Source organism: Podarcis pityusensis (genome assembly GCF_964106645.2).
Source record: "Podarcis pityusensis genome assembly, chromosome: 9".
Taxonomy (NCBI): domain Eukaryota; kingdom Metazoa; phylum Chordata; class Lepidosauria; order Squamata; family Lacertidae; genus Podarcis; species Podarcis pityusensis.
The window spans coordinates 29,929,396-29,956,509 of record NC_138034.1 but is presented as its reverse complement, the minus strand read 5'-3'; the positions used below and the strand labels follow the sequence as shown (position 1 = coordinate 29,956,509).

General features: G+C 42.8%; 1 protein-coding gene across 1 annotated transcript in view; it reads right to left on the bottom strand.

Moving 5' to 3' along the window:
* GPM6A (glycoprotein M6A) overlaps nt 1-22,993 on the bottom strand; it is a 197,719-nt gene extending 174,726 nt beyond the window's left edge. The window contains exon 1 of the mRNA XM_081021775.1: nt 22,845-22,993. Coding sequence (XP_080877901.1) covers nt 22,845-22,848 — 4 coding nt within the window. The 5' untranslated portion in view covers nt 22,849-22,993. The remainder of the gene's footprint in view (nt 1-22,844) is intronic.
* Between the last annotated feature and the right edge of the window lie 4,121 nt (nt 22,994-27,114).

The following is a 27,114-nucleotide window of genomic DNA, read 5'->3' as shown; positions in this document are numbered from 1 at the left end:
TTTAAGACAGAGCCTCACCCAGGGCCAAGTTGAAGCCCTGTAAAGGTTTCCACAGAGGCAGTTCATGGTCTGATCACATGACGGCAGTAGTGCAAGCAAGGGAAATTGGCATGCTCATACAGAAGCAGTGGTTAGGGCAACCTACAGGACATTGTTCAGGCAACTCTCCCAGGCTTACATTAAGGCTTTTAAGCCACAGCTGCCAGACCCTCCCCATCCCGTAAAGCCTTAAGAGGTTTCTGCAGAGAGTCTTCTGTGTGAGGATAGCCCCACTCATGAGTAGTCTTTACTCAAGAGCAACCAGCCACTTCTCCTCACAGCGAGGATCTCAATCTGCCTCTGCTTTGGACGCCAAGCCCCTTTCTGCAAGAGTCCTGAGTCCTCCTCAACTATTGTTCTGGGCTGTTCCTGAGTGCTTACAATTTCTGTGGGCTCCAGATCATCCTCGGCTAAATCCTCCTTGGTAAAGGCATCTTCTAGCGTGGGCATGGCACCATAATTTTTGTTGTGTACCCCGTGCTTCCTTATTCACACCACCATGATTTGGCTTAGCTCTACATGCTAACTGGGCTTTATATGGGTGACTGAGCAGGGAACAAAAGTTCAGGTAAAAAAAAAGGTTATTCATATTCTTGCACTCACCAATATTGAGAGAAATAGATAAATATTGGAAAGTTCATTATTTTTAGCATGATATCTGAATAATAGAAATATTGTTTAAAGGGCCCATATACATAAGAAAAGTTTTCAGTAAAAAGGAGTGGTGATATTATTTTCAATGTTTTGTTGTACCTATTAACTGTTCGAGACTTGTGGTAGAATTTGTTGCAATCCTGAATATTTTTCAGCCTACTAATGCTGAAGGGGTTGGGTATTTCATCTCCTCTACAAGGACATGGAGACTTCCTTTCATTCTGGCATCCTTGCCTAAACTAGCTATGCACTAGAAGAAACAGAGTTAAGATATAAAATACAATCTCACAATTTAGTGGGAACATTGAACTGACATTTGACTTCAGACATGCTGAAGAGGCTGCATTTTAACCGGTGGATTGATCTGCATGATCACATGGATACAGCTTCTGTGAGAAAATACTGTTAATTATTTATTTATTTTAAAGAAAAATAGTTTCCCATTAAAATTACAAAATGCAACCCAAGCAAAAAAGCATCTGCAAAGCACAGTCATTATGCTGAAGCCTCTGGGTTAGCAAAATTTTTTAAAAAATTCTTCTTGGATCAGTGTCAAAATATTCCATTAACAGTCAAAAATGCAAATTTCACATTTTAATTAGGCATTCTATTATCAGCTAATAAACCATAGTATGAAGCCCTCTTGCTATGTTCATTATTGTTTACAATTTGAATCCTGATTTTAAAACAAGGAAATATTTCTAAGATCTAGCATGATTTATTGAAACAATACATTATCTGCATTTCCTAGACATACCTATATTTTATTTCAGTTCCAAGTTACAATATGGAACAGAGGTCAGCAACTTTTTTCAGCCATGGGCAGGTCCACCTTCTCTCAGACCATGTGGTGGGCCAGACTATTTTTTGGGGAGGAGGGAATGAATGAATTCCTATGCCCCACAAATAACCGAGAGATGCATTTTAAATAAAAGCACACATTCTACTCATGTAAAAACACACTGATTCCCGGACAGTCCGCAGGCCGGATTGAGAAGGCGATAGGGCCACATCCAGCCCCCAGGCCTTAGGCTGCCTACCCCTGACATAGAATGAAGCTTTGTATGCGGTATCTCAACCAGTGGTTTCTGACCTTCCTGCCTCTGTGCCATGTCCATGTTTAATTCTTGGAATGTTTTAGTCATCATTGTTCCGTGGCTAAATCCAAATTATTATTTATTGACCAAACTGGCAGCATATTAATATAATATTTGTGCCTTAGGTGTTCTCATTTTACTTGCCAACATCAGGCTTCATATTTTGTAATATTCATATTTTGAAGGACAATAATGCAAACAAAATGCACATCATCCTGCCATTAAAAAAGAAGACATTTAGGCTGCAATTCTGTACTCATCTGCCTCGGAGTAAACTAAAGGGGACTTAAGTTCTGAACAGGCATGTATAGGATTGCATTGTGAGGGCAACTCACTCTCCCAGAAGCTATAAAGACTCACAAGAAGGCACTAGCATCCCCAGTACTTTCAAGTAGGAACAGGACTGTGTCAGAATCAAATAAGTATTGACTGCTGCTAGTTCAAATATGTACAATCAGCATGGGTAGCATAGAGATGACAAAACCAAGTAACCCGCTTTAGTGCCAAACACTTGTTCTAGGATTTCAGGTACTCCAACTTCCTGGGTTACGCTTGTTGCATAAAGCACTATTTTGAAATGTCTTGTAGTAAAATACAATCAATAATTAAACCAAGATGGAGACACCTGCCTCCCAACTACTAAATCCACTAACTCTATGCTTCTTTTATACCCCAAAATCCCAGTGTGGTACTCCACTACTGTAAGAAGTGGAAATAATAAAAGCAATGATTTACCGTATTTTTCCATGTACAGTGGTACCTCGGGTTAAGAACTTAATTCGTTCCGGAGGTCCATTCTTAACCTGAAACTGTTCTTAAACAGAGGTACCACTTTAGCTAATGGGGCCTCCTGCCGCCACCACGCGATTTCTGTTTTCCTCCTGAAGTAAAGTTCTTAACCCAAGGTACTATTTCTGGGTTAGCGGAGTCTGTAACCTGAGGCGTCTGTAACCTGAAGCATCTGTAACCTGAGGTACCACTGTATAAGATAATATTTTTTGTGAATTTTTGGTGATAAATTGAGGGTTGTCTTATACACGGGTTAATATGGTAAGTAAGCAAGGGCTGGTGCTGCGGTGGTAGCAGGGAATTGTTGGAGAGGAGGCTGTTTACCCGCTCTTCCCAGTTTAGGAAGAGCATTTGGTGAGTGCCAGTATGCGGTGTATTACGGCACCAGTTCCATCAGCCGGAGTGGGGGATTGTCGAAAAGCTGCTAAACAGCTCAGTGAACATACAAAAGAAGCTCAACAACTGTTGAGGGCTCCCAAAAATAGGGGCTGTCTTATACATGGGGTCATGTTATGCACAGAAAAAATACGGTATGTTGTCATGGCTGCTCTTCACTTTTCTTTTTTACTTTAGTGCGGATTCAGGGTATTGAGATAAGTAGGCAGTGACTCTCATTTAGAACAATGCATGAGAAGGCCTTACACAACTAAAAAAATATAAAGTGGCTTTAATGCAATGCTCTCGAACAAACATGGCTTCCCAGAAGGAAATTTCCCATAATAAGAGCTTTTAAAAAGCAATACATCTCACAGACTAATTTTATTTTCACTAAACCTTTCAGATTAAATGGGATGTGCTAATACATTACTTCAGGATCCATGGTAATAAAATGCCAAAGAACAAGCTACAAGCTGTTTGTGACTTAAGATACTCAAAGAATTAATTTTATGCTGGCATATAGTGTACTGTAATTAGAAATGGCTCTCTGCATTGTGATTAAGCTAGTAACTATGGTAACCAAAGCAGAAGAGAACGAGTAAAAGGAAGACTAGCTGAATAAGCTAATGAAATCCCTGTATTAATCTGTTTATTTAAATGTAAACAGAGATGGAATTGGAGCTTCATAAAATGGTGAACACAACTGAAATGAAAACTCACGTTATATGATTTATGTTATGTGGCACTGTTCCTGCAAGATGTGCATTAAGGTAACTGCTTCCATTTTTATATCAGAACATGTCAACCCACACAATCTTAAATGCTTTAAAAATACACTGCGCTGCATTTTTAAATTAATTATGTAGGATCTGGTGACACACGCAGCTCTTTATCTTACTCTGGGACTATGCATACAGACATTATGCTGAAGTACCTTTTCCAATCTGACACATAGAACGTGCTGATTCCCTGTAGCAATGGCACTGCATGCAGAGGCGTTGCTAGGTTTGCACACCGGGAACCCAAACCCTGAATTCACCTGCTCCAAGTATCATCCAGCTGCCACCACTTGGCATATACCTTGAGCCCACACTTTGCATTTTAAAAGTATCGACTACCAACCCACTGCTACTGCCCACTGTAATATACCAGCACAAGGGCTCTTTAAGCTGTTGCTGCTTCTCCTGAGAGATACTTGGTGGTGCCATTTTCAAAGTGCACAGGCCTGTGTTCCAAGCATGCTATGAAGCCCAATGGCTTTGTTTTAAAGCAAAAACTGGATTTTAAAGCCCTTATGCCACTTCATATACAGTGGTACCTCAGATTACATACACTTCAGGTTACAGACTCCGCTAACCCAGAAATAGTACCTCGGGTTAAGAACTTTAATTCAGGATGAGAACAGAAATTGCATGGTGGCGGCAGCAAGAGACCCCATTAGCTAAAGTGGTACCTCAGGTTAAGAACAGTCTCAGGTTAAGAACGGACCTCCAGAAAGAATTAAGTACGTAACCAGAGGTACCACTGTACTACTGAATAGCAACAGCCTAATCCTATACATGTCTACTCAGACAGAAGCCACACTGAGTTCAGTAGGATTTATTCCCACAAGAGCATAGGATGGCAACTGAAGCAAAGTGCAGACCTGAGCTTTGAGTGACTAAAAAGATAGAGAAGCAAGGAATGAGAAATGGGGGTGTGCACTGGGGGTTGCCCAGCCTGGTCTGAGAGTGGGAAATGACAGCAACAAGGAAAGTGAGCTTTGTCGGCATCAGCATATATTCCAGTTGGCTCCTTCTCTTGGTCGTTGGCCACTGGAGCTAGGCAGGGGTACATTGGAGAAGCTCATCCCTTAGAGGGGATAAGACATACTCCCCCCAAAAAAGAGGGGAATAAGTGTAGTAACATGCTATCCTGCTAGTGACACACATTTTCCCCAAGTGATCTTGTTCTGTCTCTCTTTCTCTCCCACAACTGTATGTGCCATAATCGGAGAGAAACACAATGTACGAAACCCTGTACTTAACTGGAATAAGCATCTCTCACTTCCATGTAAACCCCTAAAAGTTCCCTTAGAACACATTTTCCCAACCCCTTAGATTCCCATAGAACAGCGATTCCCTCACCCTAGCAGCCATTCAGCAAGGCCTCCTAGAACAAGCATTTCATGGCTCCACATAGGTTGAGAATGACTGTAATTCATGGCACTTAACGAACACTTTAGGGACGCAGGTAGCGCTGTGGGTTAAACCACAGAGCCTAGGGCTTGCCGTTCAGAAGGTCGGTGGTTCAAATCCCTGCAATGGGGTGAGCGCCTGTTGCTCAGTCCCTGCTCCTGCCAACCTAGCAGTTCAAAAGCACGTCAAAGTGCAAGTAGATAAATAGGTACCGCTCCGACGGGAAGGTAAACAGCGTTTCTGTGCGCTGCTCTGGTTCATCAGAAGTGGCTTAGTCATGCTGGCCACATGACCCGGAAGCTGTATGCTGGCTCCCTCGGCCAATAAAGCAAGATGAGCGCCGCAACCCCAGAGTCGGTCACGGCTGGACCTAATGGTCAGGGGTCCCTTTACCTTTTAATGAACACTTTGGCTGCTTTTGCAACAATCAGTAGTGGGGATCTTCAGACCACTGTTTCATATTTCATTGTATTTATCCCATCCTTTCTCTGAGGAGCTTAGGGTATCATACATGGGTGTCGTCATTTGATTCTCCAACCACTCTGTGAAGGAGGCTGAAAACAAGACAGAATTTTTTGTAGGCCTACCCAGTTAAACTTTGTGGCCAAACAGGGTTTTGAAGTCAGGTGTTCCTAATGCAAAGGTAAATATTTTGTCCACCATGCCACAACCACTTAATGTGCAATGGATTTACTGCACAGCCAGTCAGGGTCTGTGCAAATCAGCCCTGCCTTTTCCCATCTGCACAATGTTGACAGCATTACTTTAATGGTCTGTTGGCTCTTTTCACCAAGTAGGTGAAAATAGTTTTATTTTCAAGCACATGTCGTTACCGAGACACATTTTGCAAATCTGAATGATAACCTGCTGTTTTACCAGCTCTTCAATTTAGCTATACAGTAGAAAAAGTTAAACAACAAATGCTATACATTGGTAAAATTAACTCTTAACATTGCTGATGCAATGACAATACTTAAAAAGTAGGTCTGGGAACAAGGTACAGTATAGCCATCTTTGTTCTATCTCAAAAGTTGAAAAGATCAATTTAGTGAATCACAGCAAATTTTATTCACTCTGGGGAACTTGCTGGCATCCGTCTGTCTCAAGAGACAATGGTGTGCACTTCCGGGGGTGAAGTCAAACCACTGTGTTAGCAACACCAAAGTGCCCTCCCTGCTGCTCAAGTCTGGGCAATGTGTATGGAGGTCCAGGACCATCACTGATGTGGTCCAAATGAAAGCAGAGCAATGTTTATAAAGTTCCTGGTGCAGATTTCCAGAAACACATTAGTGTGATGCAAGCTATTCAGTTCAAACCACATCACCTCTGTATTTCAAGAGTAAGGGTGTGCAGTTTCAGCTATTTCTTGGTCTGAGTGAGAATGTGTACTCTGCTGGTGGTGGTGCAACCACTCCTAAAGAAAGCCAGCCCTAGATCCCTTGAATTGGAATAACTTTCAACCAGTCACAAATACCTGCTTTTTGAAAGTTGTGGTGGGGCACTCTTGGATCACATTGATTCTTTCTATCCATTTTGATTTGTGTTCATGTCTGGCCATGGAAATGAGTTGCCCTTGGTCTCCCTGATGAATGGCCCTTACAAAGTTTGGATAGTCATTGGATTGTCCAGAACACTTTGTTGCTCAGCACATGAATCTTTCTGATTCGTGGTCACTGTGGACATGGAAGTTAACCTACTAACAGTTTCAAAAAAATAAAAATAAATTTTAAAAATTACCCAACTGAAAAATTCAGAAACACAATCTTTCCGTTTTGGGCTCATAAACTCACCGAAGAATTGATGCTTTTGAATTATGGTGCTGGAGAAGACTCATAGAATCATAGAATCATAGAGTTGGAATAGACCACAAGGGCCATCGAGTCCAACCCCCTGCCAAGCAGGAAACACCATCAGAGCACTCCTGACATATGGTTGTCAAGCCTCTGCTTAAAGACCTCCAAAGAAGGAGACTCTACCACACTCCTTGGCAGCAAATTCCACTGTCGAACAGCTCTTACTGTCAGGAAGTTCTTCCTAATGTTTAGGTGGAATCTTCTTTCTTGTAGTTTGGATCCATTGCTCCGTGTCCACTTCTCTGGAGCAGCAGAAAACAACCTTTCTCCCTCCTCTATGTGACATCCTTTTATATATTTGAACATGGCTATCATATCACCCGTTAACCTCCTCTTCTCCAGGCTAAACATGCCCAGCTCCCTTAGCCGTTCCTCATAAGGCATCTTTTCCAGGCCTTTGACCATTTTGGTTGCCCTCCTCTGGACACGTTCCAGTTTGTCAGTGTCCTTCTTGAACTGTGGTGCCCAGAACTGGACACAGTACTCCAGGTGAGGTCTGACCTGAGCAGAATACAGTGGCACTATTACTTCCCTTGATCTAGATGCTATACTCCTATTGACGCAGCCCAGAATTGCATTAGCTTTTTTAGCTGCCGCGTCACACTGTTGGCTCATGTGAAGTTTGTGGTCAACCAAGACTCCTAGATCCTTTTCACATGTACTGCCCTCAAGCCAGGTGTCACCCATCTTGATCCTGTCCTCTGGGGTGTTAGCCACCCCTCCCAGTTTGGTGTCATCTGCAAATTTGATCAGGATGCCCTTGAGTCCATCATCCAAGTCATAGATAAAGATGTTGAATAAGACCAGGCCCAAGACAGAACCCTGTGGCACCCCACTAGTCACTCTTCTCCAGGATGAAGAGGAACCATTGATGAGCACCCTTTGGGTTCAGTCAGTCAGCCAGTTACAAATCCACTGAGTGGTAGCATAGTCAAGACCGCATTTTACCAGCTTCTTTACAAGAATATCATGGGGCACCTTGTCAAATGCCTTGCTGAAATCAAGGTAGGCTACATCCACTGTGTTCCCTTCATCTACCAGGCTTGTAATTCTGTCAAAAAACGAGATCAGGTTAGTCTGACATGACTTATTTTTCAGAAATCCATGCTGACTATTGGTGATCACAGCATTCCTTTCTAGGTGCTCACAGACTGTTTGCTTAATGATCTGCTCCAGAATCTTCCCTGGACTCTTGAGAGTCCCATGGACTGCAAGAAGATCAAAGCTCTCCATTCTTAAGGAAATCAACCCTGAGTGCTCATTGGAAGGACAAATCGTGAAGCTGAGACTCCAATACTTTGGCCACCTCATGAGAAGAGAAGACTCCCTGGAAAAGACCCTGATGCTGGGAAAGATGGAGGGCACAAGGAGAAGGGGACAACAGAGGACGAGATGGTTGGATGGTGTTCTCGAAGCTACCAGCATGAGATTGACCAAACTGCGGGAGGCAGTGGAGGACAGAAGTGCCTAGCGTGCTCTGGTCCATGGGGTCACGAAGAGTCGAACACGACTAAATGACTAACAACAAACTCTAGCAGGTCTCAGAAACTGGAAGCTGGTAAATATCTCTCCCCTATTTGCACTTAGATGGCCTTTTTATATGCGGCAGTTGGACCTACCACTCTCGCTGAAGGCCTCCATTGGTACCTACCTACAATTTCATTTTCAGTCATATATATTATTTTAACTCTCAGAAGGAAAATATACTATGCTGATCATGGAGATATTTCAATAACTTAAAAATAAAAGATCAGTCATATCCTAGCAGCCGTAGTCTTCTCTTCTTTGCTAGCCAAGGCCGGCCGAAAGAAGAATTATGTATCCTGACATTGTTCAAAACAACATTCTATTTGCTATTGCGTTTGGCTGCCAAATGTGGGTTTGCAGTGCAGATGAAAAAGATGCTGTAAATCTTCTTTATAATATGATAATATGGGTCTGATTCACCTATAGACACCAGAACTGTCTATTTCACATTTCATCCTACATAGTCCTGTTCCTAAATGGGCTACAATCAGAGAACAAATGTTCTCTAGAAAGGTGCTTACACAGCAAAATAGCTTGGGATGACTTCTGCAGTGAACCATGCCACATGCTGAGAGAGACTGCTTAAAGGTTAAGCCTTAACCCTTAACCCTCCAAGTCTCTCTTTTTTCTTTCCTTTTTTTGTAGCTTAAAATCACTCTTCCCAAGCTGCTTCTTCACCCATGGGAAGAAAGATTAGCTTAACATATAGTTTGAGCCTGGTAAAGACTTTCAGACAACATGGGAATCCAGTACGCATGATATTCAGAAATTAATTTACACTTAATTACACTCATTTAATTTTTGCTGTCTCTGAAAATTCATTATGATCTTCAGGGGATTAAAAAAAGAAGCTTCAACACTGCTCATAGTCAATGGATATACATAAATCCATTAACATTGTAAAAAAGAAACATCTTTTGTTAAAATGTCAGAAGAATATAAAGCTGCATTATCGGCTAGTCAAGTCTATCTAGACCAATATCTTTTATAGCTGCAATCTCATGCAGCCGCTTCTGCAAGAAAGGCACTAACTTAACAGAACATTTCCCTCGTAATCTTTGTACATCACCATTTGTTCTCAGGTGGACATCCTTAAAATGAGTATGTAATTAGCATATGCAATCCCCACAGGAAGTGTAGCATTCATAAATTGCTCATGATATGGAGAGCCCTGGAACTGTCCCTATTCTTGCACAAACTGTATCACACTCACATGCAGACACCACACATAAAAGGCAGCCACCCCAACTCCAGCAGGGCAAATGGCAGGTAGGTAGGCAAGCAAGCAGCATGGGTAGCAAGTGGCCTAGACATGCTGTTTAACGGAGGGGAAGCACATCATTAAATGTGACTGCAGAGGTGTTTGACAGAGGCAGGAAGACACTTCACATACCAAGCCGCCATTATTGGCAGCAGTTTCTAATCAAGCTTGGGTACCCATGAAACCAAATCTATGAAACTCTCCTAACACCAACAATTCCTTCAGGAAGAGCTTCAAAAGGAAGTGTGGTGTGCATTTTTCCCATCTTGGTCAACACTTGCTTTTCCCACTTTGTCTGTCCCCCCCTCCCGAGATGTGTAAGCTAAAACTACATTGGGAGTGTGTGTAGATCTCCATTCAGAGCTGGTCCTACCATTAAGCAGAGTGAGGGGATCACCTCAGGCAGCTGATTTTGAGTTCATGAAAGGGCAGCAAAAGTCCTATTTCAGATGAGATTGAGAGGTAGAGAACAAGAAAGCATGAGGGAAATGTCAAGGGTCAAGCAGTAGAAACTGATTGTGTAGACTGAGTGAGTTGATGGAGCCTGTGATTCCCTTTTGTGAAATTTCTGAGACTATAAAAATTGACAGATAGATATGCAAGAGACCATAGTCCCAAGCAGCTATACCAATCAGGCAAAAAAATTATGAAAAGCCTCATTTTCAGTGGATTATGACTGGTTTTAAAGTATAGTAATGTCTACAAGTTATTTTTACTATGTCTGCTTTTTTCTTCTTCTTCAAAAAAGGGAAGAACAAAATAACAATCAATTTCACACGTAGCTCCAGTTTGCAACATGAAACTAGTACATAAAGGTATATTGCCCTCTGCTGGTTGGAATGAATTGTCACATTGTTTATTTATTTTTACTGCTGGTTTCCTGCAACAGAAAGGGACTGAATAACAATATCAAAATAAAAAAAAAACCACACAACTCTAGTCCAGCTTTTTAAGGTAAACCATCTAGGTTCATTCTAGGCAACAAAAAAGAAGGCAGGAAGAGAAAATAATCACATTATTTCCTTACACGCCAAGCTGCCACAGTCATTATCAACCCTTGTTAGTGCCTAGTTTTATTAAAATCCATCACTGTCACTGTCATGCTCAAAGTTGCTAACAAAATTACCACTGTACAGAACAGTTACAACAATGCAAAATAAAAGCAGCTTAAGGATCAACATAAGGAACATGTTGATAGAAACCTGGGGTGCTAAATTTGGCCACTTTTTCTGCTGCTGTCATGAAAAAGTCCTGCAGAGGCAGCAAGAGTCAGGCCCATGCAGTGGGGCAGCTGGGTACACTTGCCCCATGCCTCAGAGGGCTAAGTCAGCTGGGAGGAGGGGACACCAGCGGCCTGCCAGACATATGCTGGCCATGCCAATAACACCATGGGCCTCAGACAAGACTCCTGCCTTAGACAAGCTCTGCACAGGTCTGCCAACGGTGCTTTTAAAAAACCAAGAAACTGAGCATGGAATTTATCACTCCCATCTGCTGCCAATGGTGGTTTTTTGTAGCAGCAGCAGCAAGTGGTAAAAGCTGCAGCAAAATGGAGGACTAGCTTCCTCTTTTTGGTGCTGTTAACTGGTACAGTGGTACCTCGGGTTACAAACGCTTCGGGTTACAAACTCCGCTCACCTGGAAGTAGTTGCTCCAGGTTGCGAACTTTGCCCCAGGGTGAGAACGGAAATTGCGTGACAGCAGCAAGAGACCCCATTAGATAAAGCGCGCCTCAGGTTAAGAACGGTTTCGGGTTAAGAACGGATCTCCGGAACGAATTAAGTTCGTAACCTGAGGTACCACTGTAGTAGCAACAGCAATGCAAAGTCACTGCCTTGGATTTTAGGATTCTGTAATCTCAAACTAAGTGCCCCAAATTGTTACTGTTATATTTGGAGTGCTTATGGGCAGGCCCATATAGAGCTTGTTAGAGGCCCGGGTCAGGAGTCTTGTTAGAATAAAGTTATTGGCATGACAGCGTAAGTCCAGCAGGCCCTTTGTGGGTTTAGCTCTCCAAGGCCTGGGGCAAAGTGTACCTGGCTGCCCCTTCTCTGCACAGGCCTGTTTACTGGGTCATCGGCATGGCATCTGCTGCTTCCAGTATGCTCACCAGTACCTCCTATGGCACCTGTAAACTGTGTCAACATGTATTTCCTCAAAAATCCACAATTCATGAGTGAGGGTCAGGCCCACACCTTTTGTGGGTCCTCTTCCCCTGCCTCTCTTTTAGATGTTTCAGTCATGTTATGTTATGCCATAATCTCCCATAGCAGTCTTTTTGTTATGCCATGCCCCAGACCACATATTTCTGGGTTATAGCCATTTTGTGAGTGGAACCCACAGAACTTACTCAAAATTTCAAATGTGTCCTCTAGCTTCTACATTACAACTTTGAATAATATATTGATGCAAATAAAAGATGGAGCTAACCCTTCTATCCAAACTATATATGCAGGACTCAGCTATACAGCTGCAAATAAATTTTTTAAAATGTGCTGTAAAGTGTGATATACAAATGCGACACTAGATAGAGACAGTGAGCTACGCCAAATTCAGTGTATTTTTCAAAATGTGTTTTTTTTTATTTAAAAGCATTTTCACATAGATCCCACCACAGTCTGATGAGCATATTTCCATGGTGAAACTTAAGGTCATATTATGTTTCAGACTGCAGAAAGCTTATCTAATAAGTGTATTGGATAAATTATGTGGCAAATTATATTTTGGTTATAAGCAAAGATGGTTCCTGTCCACAAATTCTTCTGATTTGCAGATTGATGTGGTCATTTCAAAAGTGTTATTAAATGCTATAAATCTGACAGATTATAAACACACACATTTTTGTGTTATTAAAGTGCCAGTATCTCATTTTGTTTATTGCATGCTAGTTAATTTTAAATAATCTCAACAGCAGAGGAAGTATTACTCTTTCTCTGAAGTAGTCTGCTTTTTACAGAGTATTTCAGAGTATTTTACCACTTTGAACAACAGGTTCACATATTTCTACAAATTAACATGCAGATGGATTATTCTCCACTGCTTTTTTTTAAATTTTCAAACATTTTCCCCACAATCCAGTATTGAAGTCCTGTGTACTCAATACTACTTCTATAGCAATGACAACTACGAACAGGTGTAACTTAAGCACATTAAAAGCAAATCTTTTTTAAAATTGAAACCAGCTTTCTGCATGCAAGATCTGTCCTACATATCATGTAAATTAACTCCTATTTTTCAGCTGGCTGCTATATTGCTTTTGTGTAATTTGTTTTTATTTAATGGCAAGAGTTTTGTTTCACAAAAGGTTTTCAGAGTGGAAGGAAACCAAAGGCTGAAGGGTATATTTTGCCTGTTGTGAAAGACATTTTAAGCAGTGGTTCTCAGCCAGGAGATCACTTCCATGCATTATTTGGAGAAAATTAGCTATAAAGACAAAGGACTGGAGCTAAAAGGTATGAGTAAAATATATTTGAAAACATGTGCATGCAATGATGAAAACAGGAAGCAAAAATGCAAAGTTTTGAAAAGTTACACTGCATAAATTCTCCATGCCCTCTCAGTTTCAAATGGAAACTCTTCAGAGCAAGATTGCATGGTAGCAAATGCATGCAGCTAGTTGCCTAAGGAATGCATTTTATTACTGGACATGAATTTCACATGGCAGCCCAAACTTCTAGCTACTTCTAGTCATGCTACATACAACTAAACTGAATGTGAGAAAACTGGAGGATTTGTTTGCATTTCTGAATGAATTAAAAGCTCCATTCTACTCAAGCACGGAGGTTTTTTTCTATTCATGTCAAATGCGATAGGCAGCTTAGTTTTATTGATGTTGGGATAACCTTTGCCATGATTTTCAAACTGTGACATGTAAAACTTTATTTTAGCATCACTGGTGATCCACACACTGATAATCTCAAGACTGGACTAACGTAATGTGTTCTTTGTGGGACTTCCCTTGAACTTCGTTCAGAATCTTGAGCTAGTTCAGAATGTAGTGGCAAGGTTTCTCTCTTGGGTGGCTTACTGCAAATATTTAACAGCACATCTAAAAACAGCTATACTGGCTGCTTGTAGTTGCCTGCTTCTAGCTATTTGAATTGACTTACAAAACCCTTTAACTTGAGGCCTGGATACCTGAGAGAACACCTTCTGCTGTATACAGACCAAAAATATATTTTAAAAATTGGCTGAGGGAGGCTCTCTTAGCTGAGATCTGCTAAATATTTAGCAATATGCAGGAGAGAATTCTCGGTGGTGGCACTTCAGGTTTTGAACACCCTTCCCTTGAGATATGGCTAGTGCCTACTCTTTTAAACTTTCAATGCCAGGCTTTCTGTGGACTTTAGCACCAATGGCTGTTAGCTGTAAATACCTTTATGTTCTTTTATGACATAGCCTGATTTATTTTAATTTGTAACCCACTTTGGAATTGCATTTATTTTATTCATTTATATACTGCTTATATTGCAAAGAAATTGTAATGAATAACACGTGAGATGTGTTTTAAGTAAGGAAAGAAAAAACAAAATAAAAAAATTCCTTCCAGTAGCACCTTAGAGATCAACTAAGTTTGTTCTTGGTATGAGCTTCCGTGTGCATGCACGCTGTAAAGCCTAACTTGAAGTTTTGGTTAAAAAGAAAAAGAAAAACCTGTCTTTTTTGCATATTCCACTACAAGACAGAGATAAATTCAGTAATCTGCATTTCTCTTCTGTAATAGCCTAGGAAGGCAGCTCAAAATGCAGAAGACAGAGGCTCTGCTGAAGAAAGTACTGCTATTTCAAAGCACTTTTCAGAATCAATCCTTTCTTATTATTTTTAACAAAGGGGGGGGGGACTTCACAGGACAAACATATGCAGTGAAATAAGTTCTTTTTGAACTTGGCACACCAGCAAGGTTTCAAAAGCTTTCTAACAAAGGACTGCAAATTGCTCTAAGGGGATTTGATAAGTTAAACACAAAGGAGTCGTGCTTTATCGGTAATGGCATAACTTGCATTTCCTATGCTCTTGAGCACCAGATTCATTTCCAACCAAGGCAACAGCAACATATATTAATTCTGCCAAGGGTGAAGATCTTGCAGCACAGTACTCAGGAGCAGACACCAGTTAATATGTTAATTTTCTTCCATGAAGATTTAAATACCAAGCTATGCATAGGCATAACTGTTTGTACATAACTTTTAGTCCTGACACAACATATTTTAATACCCACCAGAGACTTTGCTGAGTTGCAATTGTAAACATATGTCTGGCAGTTTCCAATTGGTGAAAAAGGCATGAGTAATATCTCAGAGGAGGGAGCTTTGGATATTGTTGCAACAAGAATTCACTGTGCAAGAGTAAACACAAATTTAAAGGGGGCAATTGAAATGCTGCTGTTTATCCTGTCATTTGTAGCGATCTGCATGACAGAGTATAATAAAAGTAACAATAATGAACACTAGTTCTTTCAAAATTTTCAAAACAATTTACACATATTTTCTTGCTATAATACTTACAGATCTGCAAGGTAGTCTATAATTATATTTTTAATACATAAAGGAAACAATGAAATAACAGTACAGTGGCACCTAAGGTTACATACGATTCAGGTTACAGACTCCGCTAACCCAGAAATTTTACCTCGGATTAAGAACTTTGCTTCAGGATGAGAACAGAAATCGTGCTCCAGCGGCGTGGCAGCAGCAGGAGGCCCCACTAGCTAAAGTGGTGCTTCAGGTTATGAACAGTTTCAGGTTAAGAACGGACCTCCAGAACGAATTAAGTACTTAACCCAAGGTACCACTGTAATGGACACAGATTTGCTGAGCTACTCATAATATTACTACTGGTTACATATGTCTGCCCACCCAAACCAATTGCATAGACAGCCCACATACAGCAGAAAGGGGGCCAGAGACTGGGAGAGGGTGCCCTACCTAAGACCTACAAGCTACTTCACTGCAAGGGCCAGATTCAAACTGGGGGTAGCTGGATTTGTAACTCATTCTTTTAGGAACTGTACCACACAACTTATCAGTAAAAGCAATAGTGCGTGCATATTTAACTCTAGTAAAATCCCAACATTTCAGTCTTTTAATATGAATAAAATGTGTGCTTCTTTTGTAACCAAGTTTGTGGTGTTTCTTTGTTTTTTAAAAAAACTTAACTAGAGATCTGCCAACAAACAAAACCCCTTGCATGCACACATACTACACGCTATCGTTATAAGAACTTAGAGTGGTTCAAGAAGAAAAACACAGGAGAGGCAGAAAAGCATGATTTACACGCCACGAAGGGATTGCATTGAATATGCAATCATGTTTAGAGCTGAAAATTAATTCACATAAGAAGCTACTGAGGTTTCAAAGTTAGTACGTCTGGCATCAAAAGCAAACACTATCTGGATAACACCTGTAATGGTACAATTGATATAGTAAAACATGGCAAGTTCTACATTCTCAGTTCTTGATTATGTGTTATCTGCACTTTTGTCATTGGAACAATGAAAATACTACACTTCAGTTGCAATGTTATGCCCAAATAGACACAGAATTAAGAGCTTATGTATGGGTCCCTCTGTCCTATACACAAACCACCCCAATGTATGCTTATCCAACTTTAAAATAAAATTGAAACTCCAAGGAAGAATATTATTTTCCTTTCCAAGGTAATTTATTACATTGCTAAACTGATCCCAAAGCTATGATTTTTCTCTCTTTCTCTCTTGATGTTTACATTACATCTCCTTTCTATAATCTAAACTCATCACTTCTTTTCCCAGGCTAGTAGACAAGACTAAACAACCAGTTGTCTCCTTTTTCAAATATATAGTAACTTTGTAAGTTTCTTCTCTGTGTTTTCCCCCCCTTCCCAGCCTACATGATCCTTTGAGAGCTCTTCCAATTCCTTTGCCAGATTGTCTAAACTTCTCCTGAATCACATGGTGCTGAAATGAATGCTTCTTTAAAGCACACACAGCCCGCCATGAAGAACTAAACAGGTATAAATTTCATGCATTTTTTTTCTACTTTCACTGCATCAGATGTAATCAACCTTTGGGTTGCTTCTGTTTAAGCCATGGTTCAGAACAGACCCACTGAAATAAACAGACCAGTTAATCATGATTAAATCAAATTATTTAAATGGGTCTACTCTAAGTATGACTTACTCAGAGGCAACCCTTTAATTGGAGGTTACATGTTTTAACCATAATAAAATGTATGGCGGGGGGGAATTTAAATGGTTGCTTGTTATATGTCACTAGATTCTACACATGTTTATTCACTAAGATCTGCAACATTTACAACACAGTCCTATACTCTGAAGCAAGTCCTGTTGAGTTCATTGAGGTTTATTCCCAAGTAAGTGGGGTTGGGACTGCAGTTTTAAACAATTAATTGGACAGGACAGTAATTCTGTAGCAGAGCATCTGTCTTGCATATGGAAGGTCCCAAGTTCAATCCTCAGCATCTTCAGGTACAGCTGGCAGAATCCTCTGCCTTGAACCTTGGAAAGCCACTGCCAGCCCGTGTGGACAATATTGGGCTAGATGGAACAACAGTCTCACCTGGCACAATGCAACTTCCTATGTTATCTAACTTAATGGGAAAATAATCTATTGAAAACCTTAATGAGTGTAAAAAGTACTCACAACCAGAGAGCAGATTTAAATTTATTCTTAATGTGAGTACATACAAAATACATTGATAGCATTTTTCCACACAAGACAGTTACTGATGAAGCACAAGTAAAAAATATTTTAAAGTATTTTCCCCGTCCATGCCTGTTTCTATGCGAATGAATATTTAATCCAATAATGGATTAAAAGCTATATCAAGTGTGTGTTTGTGTGTTGTGTGTTACAGTCCTTTTCCAAGGTAAATGCCCATAGGATTGTGGTTTTAAGACCACACTATTCATGAGGCAGGACATATGTGATCAAATATCACAAGGCTTTTCTTTACTTTGAAGCACTTGTGAAAGGGGGTACTGATAATTCAAGTCAAGGAACTGCGACTGGGGAAACAGGTTAACCCTTTCCCCCTGTGCTACTCCCTTATCAAAATCACCCCCCAAGTTGCTAATCACCACCATCAGGAGAACAGACATAACGCCTGTATTTACACCTTTCCCCACCTGCAGCCAGCTAACAAACTTTGAGAAGGAGGGTTTCTGTAACTCCCCCACATTACTTTAGCACACACACCCTCACTTGGCCAGGGGCTTCGGAGCAAAGGAAAATACTGTATTTTTTTGCTCTATAAGACTCACTTTTTCCCCTCCTAAAAAGTAAGGGGAAATGTGTGTGCGTCTTATGGAGTGAATGCAGGCTGCGCAGCTATCCCAGAAGCCAGAAGAGCAAGAGGGATTGTTGCTTTCACTGGGCAGCGATCCCTCTTGCTGTTCTGGCTTCTGAGATTCAGAATATTTTTTTCTTGCTTTCCTCATCCAAAAACTAGGTGCGTCTTGTGGTCTGGTGCGTCTTATAGAGCGAAAAATACGGTATGTCAGAAGATCATGTCATGTATCTCCCATGCCAGGCATAAATTCTCCCCTAGGCTTTTTTTTAAGAGAGAAAAAGACACATTTAGGAACTATTGTTCTAGGAAATTCATATATTATCTAGGCAGAATAGTTTTGGCCCAGGAAAAGCTATCTTCAGATAATGTATCCTGGCAACATCTAAGCCACTAGAGCAGGAAGACTTTACAATACTTAGTGATTTACTGTCAGTCAAAATTTACATGCATGCTGGCATCAAGTACTGGAGACACAGAGGAATAAAAAGAGGCAAGAATCATTACGAACAAATTGCAGCTGACTTTGTTACCCCTCTCCTTGTCCTTTTTTTATAACTAATACTCCAGATTCCACAGTTTATGGGCACTGTTGCATGAAAAAGTATAATCTGATTTTCTCCTCCAACGGTACTTGTTGTATCTTGGAACTACATTCAGACCCAAGACATTCTTTGGAAGCAGTGAACTGTTGCCTTGCTTCCAGAGATGGGATGTTTCCTAGTAGAGGAAAAACAAATCAAAGCAGGCAGAGTGGGGGAAGCAATGGAGAAGAGCCATGCAAGTCATCTCCATTAAAATTAGTTTTATTAACTTAAGGTTTTCCTACTGCAATGGTCATTAGTGCATTAAATTCATATAAGCATAGGACCTAAGAAGTAGGAAAACTCAGATATCTAGTCCTTGACTATTCATGGACTATCAGCTAATCCGTGGCTATTCTGGTTTTAGCTTTTGTAGCCTAAACCCTAGTTAATCATAGTGGACAACAAATCATAGAACTGTATGGATGGAAGGGGTCTCAAGGGTCATCTAGTTCAACCCCCTGAAATGCAAGAATCACAGCTAAAGAATCCCTGACAGATGGCTACCTGACCTATGCTTAAAAACCTCCAATGAAGGAGAGTCTACCACCTTCCATAGAATCCATTCTACTATCAGGAAGTTTTTTCTAATGTTTAGTCAGAATACTGCACATAAACACACCCACACAAGTTGAAGGGGTTTGTTTTTACAAGTAAGGTTAAAGACAGGTCCATATTCTGAAAGCAGAAATGTAATACATTGCTGAACCTCAAAAAAACTCCATGCTGACATCTATCCCCAACAGGGCTGCCAACCTGAATAAAATATGGGGGGGCAGGTAAGCCCCACCCAGCATAATAAATCACACACCCCATTTGAATGGCAATATCCATCAACTTGGGTGGGCGGCCCCCTCAAATATTTTATTGGGGGGGAGAGACCTCAGCCCCTAGGAGTTGGGTCCTATGCTCCCCAAGACTGCTTGTTCCATTGGCAGAATGCTCTTAATGTAGCATTAATAAAAGAAGATGCCTCTAGTCTAAGTGTTATATAGCACTTTTATTGTTCCAATGAGACCTGCTGCTGGAGGGAAGGTGGGTCATTATTCAAGGGAAGGAAACTGAGTTATGTTTATGAAAGGAAAGGGTTGACATTACTAAGCGCAAGGCGGGGGAGAACAGAGAATATCAGAAACTGGTATTCTGAACCTTTTCCCAGCATGTGGCTACAGCGATTAGTAAAACTTTGCCTACTAACCATGGATGTGTATTACACACGATATAACTAACTGCAAATTTCCACGGACTATGTGTACAGAATGCAGCAACTCAAATAGGAAAATGGAGTAGTATTGTTTTAAAAAGAAACCCACCCCAAATGTTCCCATTATGTAGAATCCCTGCCAAGAGGGGAAAGTTGCCAATCCTACTACAAAACCCTGGCAAACCACTCATTAGACAATTCTGACACATTTGTTCACATTCATCACTGAACTATATAACTTCATAGCGTCAGGAGAATTCTGGCAAAACACCTAATGCCCTTTTATCAATGGTGGAAACCTAGCCTGTACCAACAGAAAGCAAAGTTTAAAAAGCTACTTAGATACAACAACCCCTAATGGTCTGAGCCTACACCCACAAACCCATTCAGAAAAGTCTTACTGATTGCCTACACAACTACAGTAAATACATTTAGTAAACGGAAGATTTTGGGCTCCTCTCCAAACTTTTGGCACATGTCTCACATGACACATCTTAAGTCCAAAGCTTGCCTCACACCTTCTGAGTGAATACCTCAAGTAACCAGGGGTTGTTATGCTGTTCTGCAGTAAACTGTTCTGCAACCTTTTGACAAACGGCAAGATATACATGGCTTATTAAGGACCCCTCCTTCTTAGCGCACATTCATGATTACTGTCCTTTGAATTGCACATTCATTATTATTTGCGCTCATGATGCTGCTGGGGTGGTGAGGGGCCGCCTTAAGGGTAGGCGAACTCAGTGGCTGTGCGTTTTAAAAAATATATACTTTCTGCAGTGATCTAGGGAGGCAAAAGGTGAGTGTCTGCACTGAGCTGAAGGATGGGACAAGCTGAGCAAGCAAGCCATACATACATACATCTTCCACATACAACTTAGTAACACTGTGAAACTGTAGAGCTACCCAACCTGGGCATGGGGCAACTGGGACAATTTGCTCCAGGCCTGCTACTAATGATTACTGAATGCCACCTAAGATTTTCAGGCGAGGTGCCACCGGAGAGAGAATTTCTGTGGTAGTTATCATAAGAAAACATGTAGGAGTGGTGTGAGGCCAGGCCTTAATAGAGGAAGTCTTCCTGAGTGAGTAGTGGTGAAGGCCAGCAGCAGGCCACAATATGGAGACTTGTGAGACTGAGCCCCAGGAAGTCAAAGGAAGTTCTGCCAGATGGGGTTGGAATTTGGAAGAGGCAGTACAACCTTATCCCTATTTCCTTATCCCCACGTAATTATTATTTATTTATTTATTTATTTATTTATTTATTTCATATGCTGCCCTTCATCACAGGCTCTTAGGGCGGTTCACAGAACAGAAGAAAAATGAAGCACATCTATCCATCTGCAAGAATCTGTGGTCCTTGCATGTAACAACACTTGCATGTAACCACCAGCATTGTGCACATATGCATGAGTATTTGCAGAGGGGAGACATGAGGGCTGCCAACATCACACCTACTCCAGGCCCCATAACCCTCTGGGTGGTCTTACAATGCTGACCACAGGGGTAAGGGGAACTAAAGGTATGCCTTGCCCTGGGCACTATTTATCCTAGGGCCAGACCAAGACATTTTGACACCTGAGGTGAACCACAAAATGGCATCATTGTAATAGTTCCTGGCACCACCAGTGAAGAAATGCACCAAGAACAAAGCCGGAAAATCAAATCATCCCTACCCAACAGATGAACTGGCAATCAAAGGCCACTGTGGGGGGGGGGAGAGAAGGGGTCCACTTTGAATCATGCCAGGCAGGTGCATAGCCCAGTAGACCCCAGAGCGCAGCCCTTGCCATTTCCTCCCTAGGGGTGGGAAGAGACCAGCAGCACCTTCTAGTCATCAGAGGCCCTGCAGAGGCAGGACTGGAAGAGCTGCAAGGGGACAGCAGATCTGGCCTCCAAGGAGCACGTCGCAGCAGTGAATGCCACATTGGCAGGCAATGCATTCATTGGAGGCCAGATCTGCTGCCTCTGTGGATCCTGCCACCTGAAGCAGTCTCTTCACCTTGCCTAGTGGGTGTGTTGGCTCTGCTAGCAATAGCAATCCTGCATAGTGTTTATACATGGAAAAACTTTGGAAATAAGCAGTGTGACCACCCCAATCAGTGCATATCCAGTAAGTTCCTGCAAGAATCCTTTAAACTTTTAAAGTGTCCTGCTTAGTTTTCCTCCGTTTTTGTTGTAAAGCAATGATGTGGTGGAATCGGGGAAGCCTTGCAGAACCAACTAAAGTGTAAGAAAGCCACTGTTATTGTGCCAGGGGCTATGTTGCCGAATATAGCAAAAGACCACTCTGAGCTAGTAAACAAGTAAACCCCAAGGAACAGTGGCGTAGGGTGGGTTGTCAGCACCCGGGGCAAGGCAAGTAATTTGCACCCCCTAACCCGTGGATTTTAGCAGGGGGCAGAGAGCTGCGAGTGCGAGTGCCCCCCCCAGATGTTGCGCCCGGTGCGGCCGGCCCCCCCTGCACCCCCACGCTACGCCACTGCCAAGGAAACAAAACAAGCAGAAGGCAGCTGTAGAGCGGGGCGGGAAGACTCGTTGGTTATTGTTTTGCCAGAAGAGCTTCTTGGGTCTCTGAAGCGGAGCGAGCTGCTCCTGCCCACTCTCTTTTTCTTCTACTTCTACAACTTCGAGGGACGTGACTGACCCCCGTCCTCCATTTCACGGCGGGTCTCCCTAAATGCAGCCGCGACGAGCGCCAGCTTTCGAGTCTTTTAACCTTGCAGCCCATAGACAACCAGTTACAGAAATACACACAAAAACACCTCCCCGCCCTCACGCCTCTCCCCTGCCCCGGTCGTGGGGGTCACTTGTCGCTGCAGCCGACTCTGACCCGGGATAGTCCCGCTTCAAGCGAGGCGCCAGGCAGCAACGCCGCTGCTCCGAGGGCGGGAAGTTGCCCAGCCCATGCCAACTCCCGACGAAGTTTCCCCGGAGCCCCAACTTGGCGCGTCTCTCCCCCACGAGGGCTCCTCCTTCCTCCCCCGGGACTAACTCACCCATGTCGCCTCTCTCGGCTCCACGCGGCCGCCCAAGCCCAGGCGCGGGTCCCCCTGCAGCGCAGCAGCAGCAGCAGCAGCTCCCTCAGCGACCCTCCGGCGCTCTCCCCGAGAGGAGCCGCCGCCTCGCCAGCTGCCCCCACCCCCAGTCCCTCGCCCCGGCGGCGTCAGCGGAGCGGAGGCGGGTCCCCAAGCCCCTCCCCCACGCCCACCTGCCTCGTCCCGCGGCCGCCGGGAACCCCCGCCTCAGTTTGGGGAACTGCAGACCAACTTCTCTCAGTTGGGCGGGAGAGCAGCGGGACAGCGGGCGCGCTGCTGAGGCGCTTCTTCGTCTTTGTCGCGCGGGCGAGAGTAGCCAGCGCAGCCAGGCTGTTTTCTGGGTCCCCCCACAGCCGAGGGTCGAGCGCGGCCCCTTTTATTTGGAAGGGAAAGCATCGTCAGCGGCGGCGGCTGCTAGGAAGGAGACGTGGTGGAACAGCGGGAGCAAACTTTCTTTGCTTCCCATGCTCGGCAGCAGAACCTGGAAAAAGAAGTAGAGACAGGAGGACTCTCCAACCGGGAAGCGCCCTGGGAGAAACGCAGAGACACCCTGCGGCATTTCACCCGTTGAGCCAACGTTCCCCAGCCTGGTGCCCACCAGGGGCGTTGGACTACAACTCCCAGCAGCCGCAGCTGTCGTGGCCAGTGATGGGGGAGGGTTGGAGATGCAGTTCAACACATCTGGAGGGCGCCAGGTTGGGGGAGGCTGTTCTAAGCTTGGGGGGTCTGTAATCAAGCAAGAAAAGGGGGTGACTGCTGCTCCTAGCTCCTCTCTCTTGCTGACTGTCTCTAGGCACCGAGGGGGCAAGGACTGTACCCAAGTTGAAACCACCTCTGCGTGTTTGCTCTCTCTCTCTCTCTCTTTCTGTCTGAGAGGTACTGTATATAAGGTTGATGCTAGACCTAGAAGGTCACCTCACCACCTGCATTCAGCCTACTGAACCACACCTGCCCTGCCCTCCAGAGGCAATGTGTGAGGGACAGAAGGCAGTGGGTTCATTGGACCCAATCCCCATTCCCATGCCACCTACAAGGAGGGTGCAAGTAAACAAATGAGTCCTTTAATCGGCAGCTCCTTCCATGACTATCCCACTGCACACTGTGTCATCAAGGCAGAAGGGGCTGCTCTCAATACTGTATCTCTCCAGCCAGCCCCATGGGCCCAATCTTTCCTGCTGTGGTACCCAACAGGGGTGGAGAGATGGCTGAGCAAGTGAAGAGGTAGAGTTTTGATGATGATGATTTGCTTTCCTCTTTTAGAAAAGTCATAGACTGCTCCTAATTCTGAATCAAAACTACAACTAGTGTGGATTCAAATGATGAGGGTTTTATCACTGCATAGTGCTTGCTGTGTTTTGTAATATAATCTGGAAGAATGTTGCCCAGCTCAGGAAGTCTGTGCTCTTCTCACTTTCAGCAGGATGTAAAAATCTAGCTTTATGAAAATGTAGCAGACTCAGATTCAGTGCGAAGTTGGACCTGTTTAGAAAACATATGAATGGGGAATCCCCCTGTAAAGGTGCACATAAGGCAGGTGGAAACTGTTACTATATCTCCTGTAAATCTGGGCATTATTAGTAAGAGTAATGTAATTAGTAAGAGCTTTCTCAAGTACTCAAAATTGGTTACATTTTTAAAAACATGACTAAATTAAATTTCAGTACAAATCACTCCATTTTTATTTCCTCTCCTCTAGGAGATTGCAACTTTCTGGTCACAACTTTTGCCTAGCATATCCTTGTCTATACCTCTCCCAGCTTATTACAATATATATCCTAAACTAAAGCAAAGTACAGGCGTACCTTGGTTTACAAACAGCTTAGTTCTCAAACGTTTTGGTTCCTGAATGCCGCAAACCCAGAAGTGACTGTTCTGGTTTGCAAACTATTTTTGAAAGTCGAACGTCCAGCGGGGCTTCCACGGCTTCCGTCCAGCCAAGCTTCCTGCAGCTAATCAGAAGCCGCACTTTGGTTTCCGAATGTTTTGAAAGTCGAACAGACTTCTGGAATGGATTCTGTTTGACGTCCAAGGTACGACTGTACAAATAAGAGCAGGGAACTATGAGTCTCCAGATATTGTTGGACAGCAACTCCCATTAGCCCCAGCCAGCATGGCCAATCAGGGCTGTCTTTAGCAGATGTGGCGTCGGGGTGCAAATATCTTCCCAGTGCCCCCAAATTACCACAAATGGGGGGGCAAAGTTGTGCACTGCCAGCCATCGGGGGGGAGGCGCAACTCTCCCCCATGTCACTGCAGGAGAGCAATCCCTGCAGAGGCTTGGGAGGGAAGCTGCACACCTGCCAGCCATATGGTTGGTGGGGCACAGCTGGTGGGCGTGCATGGAAAGGGGAGGCTGCTGGCAAAGCTGCGCAGCTCCCCCACTCGCTGGGGCGCCCCTGAGAGGCCAGCGCCCTGGGGCGACACACCACTAAGCCCTATGGAAAAGACGGTTCAGTGGCCAATAGTAAGCAATGATGGGAGATGGAGTCCAGCAACATCTGGAACACCACCAATTCCCCATCCTGTGTATATATTTATATAATATCAAAAGCTTTTCCAAAACGTTAGCACTGTTGCTGCAACACAGGGCTGAGAGGAATGATGCAGGATCCAATTCCCAGATGGTACTAGATAAACAAGAACTGGCCCTAGAGATAAGTCTTTGTACCTGTAAGTTTTGCTAATTAAAGCAAAGACTAGCTTTGATGGCATAGAACTAGGGGAAAGGGTTAAATCCCATACTTCACAGGTCTGGTTTAGGTCCCTTGAAGCTGCTTTTTGTAAGGAAAAGGATGTCAAGAGTTCCATTCACAGAACTTCCATGCCACATCTAATTTGACTATAATGTCTGTTATGCTACCCAGGAGACAGTAGTAACTGAAAAACAAAGATTTGCCTAACTACATCTGAACACTATGAATCCCAACCCTACCCAACACACACACACACACACACGCAGAGAGAGAGGCAGAGAGAGAGAGAGAGAGAGAGAGAGAGAGAAATGACTTAAGCAATTATGCTTGTATTGGCTGATATTCTAAAGTCAAAAATAATTTTGGCTGCTTTTTGTACACTGAACATAAAATCATGGCTCTTTATTAACTGAGTATAGAAAGCCCAAGAAGCAGTAGTAAGTATAAAATAGGGTTGCCAACCAAACAAAACCCAATAAGTAAAAGCCAGGCCTGTTCTTGATCCTTTCATAGCAGCCTGAAGATTTTCACAGCATGGAGATAACATTCTCCATTGCAACTTTAGAGAGTGTTCGAAACATCGAGAACTATACTCAAAAAGTCGCCAAACAGTGGCTTTATAGATCTGTCTTTTAGCTTAGACCTTTTGATATAAATACATTAAGTCTTCAAAAAGCAATTATCTGTTTACTATGCATTGTCCAAAGCCTGCCTTTCTGTAGATTAGTCTCCATGGGGTTACATCACATAATACTTTTGTTGCTGATTTATACCACTGTTGCAAGGTTATTCACACTGCAAAAACATCCATCTTATAACATTATTCTGATATGATCCCACCTACCTGAAACTGTATGTGTGCATATAAATTCAGACAATGTGTCCATATGTCGGTGGGAAAAGAAAGAAAGCGACCTCTGCTGACCAAGTAGTGCTGCTGATTATATTTCTTCCTCCTGCTTTCATTTAAGTACGGTAAGCTGTCCAGGAAAAAGAAGCCAAAACTATCTAGGAAATGCTATTGCACACTACTACTGAGTTCAGAACAGGAAATGGCTGCATATAGATTAGGAGCACCATAAAGATAGAACTGCATGGATAATGTAACCCCCCTCCTATGGGGAGATAATCCTGCATGCCACTGCTAGAAGCAACTGACAAGGTGAGGTATATGAAAATTATGGAGGGGTGAGAAATAATATCACATTTTTTTAACATGGCTGCAATCCTGAACATCAAATAGTGGCATCTAAGCACAGGATTGCATTAAAAGTATTATTTCTATAGTCAAATAATTATTATTATGTATAGATTATACATACAATGTAAATTCCTCTTCACCTTTTGTAACGTAAAAATTCTGTCCAAGTAGGCCTTCCTGCAAATCTAGTAGAGATCATGGCAGTAGAAACCAAACATACTCGCTCAGAATGCACAATGTTAAACTCTTGCTTCTTCTGAAAAGCACTGCTTTGCTCAATTAAAAGTAGTTATGTTCCAAAGAAGCAGAATATATTCTAAGCTCTTCAGTGTGCTGA